The 10,097-nt window shown below is 35.6% G+C and overlaps 1 protein-coding gene across 1 annotated transcript; it reads left to right on the top strand.

Annotated features, from left to right (window-relative positions):
- Nucleotides 1–113: 113 nt before the first annotated feature.
- LOC130645996 (uncharacterized) lies at nt 114–9,553 on the top strand. The gene is made up of 2 exons (XM_057452130.1): nt 114–1,952; nt 5,171–9,553. Exons 1-2 carry the CDS (start codon nt 878–880, stop codon nt 8,704–8,706), a joined length of 4,611 nt encoding a protein of 1,536 aa, XP_057308113.1. The 5' UTR covers nt 114–877; the 3' UTR covers nt 8,707–9,553.
- The last annotated feature ends 544 nt before the right edge of the window (nt 9,554–10,097 follow it).

The raw sequence follows: 10,097 nt of genomic DNA, 5'->3' as shown, positions 1-10,097 counted from the left end.
GAATATTTTCTCAACACCTTTTGAGCAGAAAGTCATCGCTCATGTTATTACTTATGATATCACTGATCTTTTAAATCCGAGAGCACACCAGCAGAGGGTGATTGGTGACTAATAGTCAGATTGGAATTGTTTTTTCGTTTATTGAACTACAAATGTTTGTCTTGCTAACCGTACAGAAGAAAACATCAGAAACGAAAATAAACAAAAAAATTTCATTTTGCTTTTAACATCGCGCATCTCCCAAGTTAAAAAGCAAACCTAGCTTGCTCGGAGGATCAGCGTGGCACGTTAACAATTTCGTGTTGCATATACACGAAGACATTTATAGACGCACGAATATTGTATATATTGTAGAGTTGTACACATGTCTATATATTAGGCTAATTTTTTGTTGCTTAGAATAAGAAATCTAAGCTTATTTTAAAATCATATTTTTACTTCTCTTTTAACGCAGTAAAATGTCGGTAAGCAACTTATATTAGCTGACGCAGAAGATACTAATATAGATCTTGTTTCCCAACTTTAAACTCTAAACTGTTTTGTTCTACTAGAAATGACTTAAACCCCTTCCTCAGGTTTTCGTACCACAATAAAACTTGTTTTAATGAAGCCAGTTTTAACAAAGCAACTTGCGGAAGGAATAGTGGAAACATTCGCCACGTTTGGAGAAGCTTCCACCCACTGACTTGAGGACGTTAAATCTTTTTTCAACAATATCCCCTAAAATGTCATGTTTTGTGTAAATTTTATTTGTATTGCGGGAATTACGAAGATTGTATGTTTCAATATTCTTGTTTAAAAATGGAAAAATTTACAAAAATTTACACCTTTTAATGCACATAATGTAAATTACACCTAATTAACCCTTTGAGAAGGTATGATGTATCCCAAGAGAAAAAATACCATGTTTATTTTCAAAGTTTCAAAGCAATATTTATTTAGCATTGTGTTAGCACGTTATATGCACATACACCGTCACATACATATTATTCTAGACGCCATTGTGCAAGCGACGCTACAGAACAGTTTTTTGACGTCATTAAATGGTGATCCAAGTAATCTACAAAAACAGTACGCACAGAGTTGGACACAATACCGCAATGCTGACAATAACCAACTTGAATACGCGAAAGGATTTGACAACAGGGAAAATTTTGAACAAGTTCTAACAGGGTACAGTAAAGAAATTGCTGGACCCTCTCTCGCAACAATGCTTTTACCAGCACACGATACTCGCCATGCGACAAAAACCAGTACACCACAATTCTCGCAACAGAACACTCACTATGGACTAAACACCCCTCCCGCAGTTGCCCCTGAGAGTACTGAACAAGCTCTACAAAAAGACGCATACCAAACAACAGAAACGGTTATTCCCATACCACCTGAAGCACTCCAAGGGAAACAAGATGGTGAAGAAAGTAACTGGAAAACTATAAACTACACAACCTTTATCACGCCACCTGCTTATCAAGCAGTCCAACAACAAGATCCAGTACCATCTTATCAATACATTGCACAACAGAACACTCAAGCGGCTCCAGTGGTGCAACCGAGTACTTATCCTGTTCCAGTAGCGAAACAGAATACACCACAAACAGTGGAGGTGTCCACTCCACCGCCTGTTGTTAATAGCTACATTTCCGAAGTACCTTCACAAAGTCGTCCACAAGTATATGTGTCAACAAAAGGTCAGACAGACATAGCACAGACAGAGCGCTACCCTAACTCTTATCCGGAACCAAAAAACTTTGGTTACAACTTTCTTATGGCGAAGAAAAAAGCGGAATTACTGAAGCAGCAAAACTTGAAAACTACGAAGGCTCCGTATGTACGATATCCGAAACATGATGCACTGACGTACAAAAATGGTACAAAAATTAACCTTCCAGGTATCAACTGGCCAAAACAACCGATGAAAATAAAATTCAGTTACGAACCGAAAGAACAAGGTATGGAAATATTTGTTTGTTTCTCTGCTTAGAGATGTATTAACCAACATGGAATATATTACCTTCATAATCGTACTAATCTCTTGCAGGTAGATATATTTGCGGTTTAAAAAAGTTATTTTGCTGGTATTAATTTTTGCGAATAACGTAAAATTAGTATCAAATATTTTTCGAAGAGAAGTATTGTCTTCACGAGCACACTTAATTTTCTTGTTATGATTTTTTGGTGTCAGTGTTTTTTTTTAATCTTCGCTTTATTAAATTTTGCTTTGTTTCATTCTGTGCTAAAAATTCACAAATTATTAGGATTTCCTGATTTTTTTTGCGCGAAAAGAATGAGGTAGTTTTGTAGTGTAACAGGTGTGGTTTCTCTGTTTGCATGACAGTTAGATAATGAACAACCATAAGGGTTGGGCTTGGAAATGTCTGGCGTTATTTTAAAACCTTCGAAAAAAGGGCGGATAAGATAAGCACTAAGGGAAGAAATTTTTGTTTTAAGAAATTTGCAAAAAATATTTTTGAAAGAAAAAATTTTTTACGCGTATATTATCGCCCAATAGAAATTGGTTATTACGTTTCCCTAGTGTTCATAGTAAATAAGACCCTGGGAATGCATGTAACCCTGGGAACGAAGTGACGTATTCAGTTCACGGCATGACGAAAAATAAGTGACTCCATATTTAAAATAATTTCGGCAACATCTGATTGGTGTTATTCACTGCAACAATTCGACATTACTGTCCTGTTAAACGTTTCCCTATCATTAAAATGACGTCACAAACATTCAACGTGTTCGACGTTACTGTTCTGTTAAACGTTTCCCTATCATTAAAATGACGTCACAAACATTCAACGTGTTCGACGTTACTGTTCTGTTAAACGTTTCCCTATCATTAAAATGACGTCACAAACATTCAACGTGTTCCACTTTTATTTGACGTCATTTTATTGCATGTTTGTTTTGGTTACAGATGGAAATGTCGGATATCCAGACGACTAGTATTTTGACGTGTTGTTATTGTTGTTGTGAAATCGTTATAATGCATGAACAGTAAACGCTTGTGGCACGATGTAAACTTAACACGCATGAGAACAGTGTAGTTATTTTCAGATGTTTTAATTATCACGCAGAAGAATTTAGAAGAAATATTCTGAGAAAAACGTCACGCTAGTATATTTCCGGCGAGAAAAAGTTGTTGTTATCAATTTATTTAACAAGTTTTAATTATTATTATTATTAATTTATATTCTATTGTTTTTAATTACTCGCCCTAAGGGAAAAAAATTAAGGACAATTCAATTTCGCAGATAGTTGCATGTGAGTCCAAAAAACAATTTTTTAATACTAATGCTTTGTATAATACAAAAACAATGAAGATAAAGTACAAAGTTTTTCCCTAAAATTTGGCGAATTTATTTCCCTTAAAAAACTATTTTTTTTCTATATTTATATATTTAAATACAAGTTGATATCATATTAAAGAGCTTAATAGATTTTCTAGGAATCTTTATATTTTTTTATAAAAAGTTTTATTGGTTTTAAAGGAATTTGAATTTTCTGTAATTATTCCAAATTATGACATCATCAAGTAGCTCTACTAAAACAAATAATTTCTAGTATAATTAATAATTATAAAAAATCATATAAAATGTTTAATGACTGGATACATATATACCTTGCTAAAACTGTTAAATACAACACCCCACTCACAGCAACTTGATGATGTCATGCAAATTAGTGGATTCCAAAATGTTAAGAACAAGAAAAAAAGAAGAAAAGATTTACAGATTTAAAAACCAACTTCTCAAGTTCTTTCTTATGTAGTCAACTTGTTTTAAAGTTGAATTTGAGCTTACAAATATTCATCTATTTTAAAAGACTGCAAATCATATATCTAAATAATTACAGTACACTCCGGATAACTACTCGAACCTCCAAGGGACCAAAATAATAGTTCGAGTTATCGAATGTTCGACTTACCGGGGCATTCGATAACTCGAACTTTGGCCGATAAGTGAAAATAGTTCGAGTTTTTAAAAGTTTTTTTTCTTTTCCATTCTAACAAGAAAGGTATACAGTCATAGTTACACATCACTGAAAAAAAGTTCTCATGTGACTCTGTTTCATTGTAGCGGTAACGTCTCTGTCAATTAAAATTGAGAGTGCATTTTACAATTTACAGGAGAAAAAAGTTTTTGTCCACTTTGGAAGAAAATTTATATTATTGAAAGAAAAGTAGTCACTTTTTACTGAGATTGTTTTCATTTTTCCTCTGCAGTTCGAATTATCGCGGGAATTTTTGTCCAGGCGACAGGAAAAATGGTTCGACTTAACGAATGTTCGAGTTATCGGAGGTTAATCGAGTGATTTTTGTGAGAAGTATTAGTGAAAGTTCAACGGGAATTCAAAAACAGTTCGAGTTACTGGAAGTTCGAGTTATTGGGGGTTTGAGTTATCGGAAGTCTACTGTACTTATCCACTATTTCACGCTTCGAATAAAGGCCTTCTTTCACCATCTGGTGTTTTTTGCGGTGTCATAAAACATCTTTGGAGTGGCGTGTAGTATATCAACAAGATGAAACTGAACGTCACTTAGCCGCGCAATGACGTCATCGTCGAATATTTTGAATTGTTCCCCAACTATTTCGATGCTGCATCTTCGTTTCCAGGCTTTCTTGCCTAGAAGTATTGACATGGACCAAGCGTTCAGTTTATTATAGAGATATACTTTTTTTGAGCAGACAGTCATTTTTAATTCTCAGGCTATGAATGTATTAATTAGACTCTTTAAGTAACAACTGAGACCAAATAATGTGTTACCTTCATACAAGGAGGTAACATCGATCAGTATGTACATACATGTGTTTAACCAGCATGTTATATAGGTTTGCATGAGGGGAAGGTTCTTTTTATCATGCCGTGAATTGAAAAAACACATATGGAAGCAGCATTTTAAACTACTTTTACAACTATAATGGCGGGATATTTCGTTCTAATTCAGATTGGCTCTAAAAAAGCAATGATACTTTTTACGTAAAATTGGGATTGTTGCCATGTCTTTTGAATATGTATCACTTCCCTTAGAAGCCTGCTCTTTTATACCCAACAAGAAAAAGAAAACAAGAAAAAATTTTTGTTCTTTTCAAACGAATCTAGTTTTTGCGTAATTTGCACAGGAGAGCTCCCTCGAAATATTACATATTCTTATTACTTGAAGGAAAATACCTCATGAAGGTAAGCGGACCGTATGGTCGGAATGGTCATCCCATAACAGTTGAACCACCACAACAATCTAGTCAAAAGGATAAACTTAATAACGCTTATGAAGATTTGTCACCTGCTGATAGAATCAAACTACTAAAACAAAATTATCGAGAGCTTAAAATGGAAGAAGAAAGGAAGGCGTATCAAGCGAAAATGCAATCCCTTCAACATCCTCAGGTGAAACACGATGTCAAGCAAGCACCGTTGCGTTTCGCTATGCCGAAGATGGACGACAAATCCATAATGTTGACGACTCTACCCGGCACTAATTCGGAAGCGAATTCAAAATTGAAAACTTTGTCTATAAGACTTCCAATAAATGTTTCACTAGCAACCGTGCTTAAAAATATTTACGAACACATGTATGAGTATTATTTCCACAAGCGACCGTTACTCGATTCCAGGAAGGAAGATATGGCTGCTAAAAGAGTCATAGCGGGTCTAATATCAAGAGACATGGAGAATATCTCAAGAATTGTAAAGACAGACAAGTCCTCTGCTGATGACACTGACAAAACATGGGCGTTGCAGAAAGCGCCCAGTCAAGCAGATGCCTTATATAATCTTCGCACAACGCAGCAAAATTATAACAGTGTCACACATGCGGAAAATGAAGCGTATAGTGTAAACGAAGGCTTGGTACCTCAACATCCAACGTATAGTCCAGCGTCGTTTATACAGCCGAACACCATTATAACACCAGCCAAAGTAGCGCCTGATCAAGTTTTTAGTTTCATGAACATGAATCCACGTCGATTAAAGTCATGGTATTACAAGAAATTATACAGAGATCGAATGAATGCGTTAAATGAGGAAAACGAAAATTATGCGTTCCGAAGAACACAACCTATTGGTAATCCAGGTTGGACAAGAAATCGAAAATTTAATCAATTAAAAAACGGATATTTTACAACCGTCACGCCGAATAGATTTCTATCAAACAAGCAAAGATATTGGGCTGGTTTTCCGACAAGTACCAACATGGGGCGTTGGAATCATCTTCAACAAGATGCAACGCAAGCAGCATTTAGAGGAACTATAAACCTTCCACCCGAATCAGCTAAGACGAACCAACAAGTTTTGCCAACAGTCACCACAACATACGACCAAAAACCATTGCCTCAAGTGACACCTGAAATAGAAAGTTTGGAAAGACAGATATACGATAAAATTCTGCAAAAGCATAGGGTTTCTTCTAACAAGAATACAGCACAAGGAGTTCAGCCTTTAAGTCAGGTGTTAATCCCACAGCCACAGTTTCAGTTGCCACCACCACCGCCACCTCCGCCAGTAACTTCACAAGTGCCACCACAAGTACCGCAAAAGCATCAAATGCCGCAATACTACACAAGTTCAAATATTCCTTCCATTTTGAGTAAGAAACTACAAGAACCTCAAACATCCTCACATGTTCCCGTCGCATCAACAAACAAAATCGGAACAATACATAGCACTTTCCGAACTATTCCGAACAAAATCGGGTCAACACAGAACGGTGTTGAGACAACACAGTTGGCGTCGTTCGCTCAGCAAAAAGACTTATTCGATCGACTCACTTCCCGAAATTTTGAGCAAGCAAGCAAACAGTATATTAATAAAAACATCGAAGTTGTGGAAGATACAACATATAAACAAGCCCCATCACAAACAGATAGCGCCTCGGCTCGAAGCAAATTACAACACGCGAATAACACACAAAAGAGAAATTATGGCGTGTCGGGCCCACTTGAATCGTACTTACAAACGTTGGAGTTTTTAAAGAAAGAAAACCGTTTACACGAAGCTAAGGAACTAGCCTCAAGTATACTTCAAACTCCACTCTCTGTAATTGCAGAAGAACATAAGAAACGAAAATCTGCTGCAGCTTCTACAAGAGGTATTAAGGGACCTTCTTTGTTTAAAATAGTCGAAAGTGTAGTCGCTACTAGAAACCAAAGCTTAAGTACACCAAACAATGACATCGGACACGCTATCAGCCAAAACACAGATATTCATAATAGTAGCCAGAGAGTTCTCTCTGATACAGCAATAGTTGGTGCAAAAGCTATGGAAGCACCTCCTTCGAATCTGTTTTTAATCGATACAACCGGAGTTGCTAATAACAAGCCCATGGTGATTGAAAGCGTGCAAGAATACATGCAAAAAGAGGCGAAGAAAAAGAAAAAGACAACTCCAGCGGCAAACGCAATACCTACTGCATTTTCTGGCATAAAAAGAAAGATTGGCTCGTCTGTGGTGAACTCATCAATGGAAAAGCATTTGCCTTTAAACGCGAACAAAACGGCGTTTGATACGAGCAGCATTAAAACGGTTTACATCGCTCCGCTTAGGCATCGTACACCCTCTGGTAAAATCTATGAACCAGATCAAATTCAAACAACCGACTCATTGATTAGCTCAAAAAGTCAAAAAGTTGGCCAGACACCCACTTTGACCATTGACTCGAAAGCAACTGGTTCATTAACGCCACAGGTTGGTGCGTTACTGGGAAAACACTCCAGTCCAGTTTATTCCCCAATGATGAGCAAAAACATGAAAGTCAGTCTCTTTAATGAATTAAACGGCGTGCCAAACCACCCTATTGTTTCTACAAGTAACGTTAAAGATCTTCCACGTAGTGCTTTTGCTAAAGGCAGTATCTACACCTACAACGAAGAGATGGAAGAAGCCAGCAAACTTGTAAACAAGTATCCAGCTATACAACCGGCAGTTGACGATACAGAGTGGGATAAAAAGCACACCATTGGTTATGATACAGAAATTATCTCGAAGAAGAATTTCATCCCTGAACGAAAGTACTTCAATAATGATCACGTTCTGTTGATGCGTCATCATCATCTGCGGAGAAGAATGAAGCTAATGAAACGTGACGAAGAAAAGCAAGAGCAAACAGCGAGAACGAAAAGGAACGCGAAAGGTAAAGAGCACTTAAAAGGAAAGGTTAAAGCGCTGTTGAAAAATTATGAGAAATCGCATAGCGTCTCACAAGTGAAGCTATTTTTGACTGCGCTGCAAAAGAAGTTTAATATTACTGGTAAAAACGAAGAGAAGTCTGTTATATCTGCACCAACGAATCAAAGAAATCAAACTGTTCAAAAAGATGCATTGTATACCAAAGATCTACCAATGAAATCACTGGTTGCTCTACATAAAAACAAAACTATTTTTCATACTGAACACGCAAAAACTGAAAAACATCAGAAAAGCAGCAAGAAAAAAGAGAAGACGAAAAGAAAACTGCCCCATCGCAAGAAAACACGCACGAAGAAAGAAAAAATAAGCGAAACAGAAGCCTCTAAAAAAAGCGATATCGAATTCGATCATTTTGAATTCCAAGTTGTAAAACCAATCCAAGGCATATTTAATGACGATGATATGGCCAACCACAATGAAAAATCAGGTGACGTAAACTTGGGACAGGAAGAAACCTTCACGAAGACGATGGAAAAATATAAGAAGTCTAAAATTCCTTCGCCTCCTAGAGGGTAATTTAAGAAAAATTCCAAGACTATAACAGGGATATTTGGAAGGTCGTACCACAAAGCCAAATTGTTAAAAAAAATGTTTGAGGTGTATAACACAATGCAAGTATGAAATGCAAGTAAAGAAATGACCAATCCATTGTCAGCATATGTATGTACGCATAATCTAATGCATCATGGAGGAGACATCGACCTACCTAAAAAACGTATTCAAAATACAAGTCGCCGTTCTGTAAGATATATCTGTTTCCATGGTTTTAATGCTACCGTAAGTTTGAAATTGGCATGTAATAAACCAACCCAGACCTGTTTTTTCTCTTGTTATGAATAGATAGAAACATTTGAACGAAATTAATTTTTTTGTGTTTTGTTGAATCGAAATAGTTTTATTTATTTTTTATGTTAAATATATTTGTTTAATTTCAGCAGTCGTGTATAATTTATTTGCTAACATTAATTTATAAATTTGTTATTCTATTAATTTTCTAGTTTTTTTTTCTTCTTTTATTTTTAGTTGAATTAATAATACTTTTTAATATATATTTTTTAAATTATATATCACAAAAATAGTTTTTTGAGGCAACCTTATTTCCATTGAGTCGTTTGCTCGTTCCGTCTCATGATAATTCAAGTCTGCAGTTCTTGTCTTCATGGAAGATTGTTTTTGTAAAATATGATAACAGAATTATTTTGTGTGAACATGATGAGAAACAGATTGTGTTGTTTTTATTAGCCTCACTGGGAGTTGAACAATATATACCTTTGAATAGGAAAATCTTTTTTAAAAGAAGCATGAAATTTGGCTTCGGGCTAGGGTATTTTTTCAATAGAACCAGCCTAAATTGTTCTAATTTTGTTCTACATTTTAAGCATTTTCCCATATTTACTTCACAGCACAATTCTGTGTGACTAAAATCAGTAATATTTTAGCCTAAACAGAAGAGTTAGAAATCGGGATAGTTTTCAACCTAACAACATCGAAGTGTGATGTTTTGCAGAACAGAGTATTTGAAGAACTGCAAGCGAAATTTTGAAAGTTATGCTGGTAAAGTTTACTGAAAGTAAAAGATGGTGAAAATGTGAGATCTTTATGTTGATGTGCAGCATTTCTGTTTCATATTTTATAGAAAAAAATGCCTGTTTCCTATAAGAAGACTTTATATGATAAAATATTCTAAAAATTGTTCTTAATTTTCCTCCTATTTTTCCATTTTTGAAGTGTAAAAGAAGTATTTCAGTACTTCTGGGTATTGACGAAGCCTTACAGTTTCAGAGCTCTGAAGCCACATGTCCTTTTATAGTTTGCTCTTATATAAAAAACGTGAACAATCACTTGAAAAAGGATGGGAAATGGTTTACGTGAAGACAAAATTTTTTTTTACAAACTTTGCCGTTCTC

The sequence above is a fragment of the Hydractinia symbiolongicarpus genome, chromosome 1 (assembly GCF_029227915.1).
Source record: "Hydractinia symbiolongicarpus strain clone_291-10 chromosome 1, HSymV2.1, whole genome shotgun sequence".
Taxonomy (NCBI): domain Eukaryota; kingdom Metazoa; phylum Cnidaria; class Hydrozoa; order Anthoathecata; family Hydractiniidae; genus Hydractinia; species Hydractinia symbiolongicarpus.
Note: the sequence above shows the minus strand (reverse complement) of the source record. Positions and strands in the feature narration are given on the sequence as shown.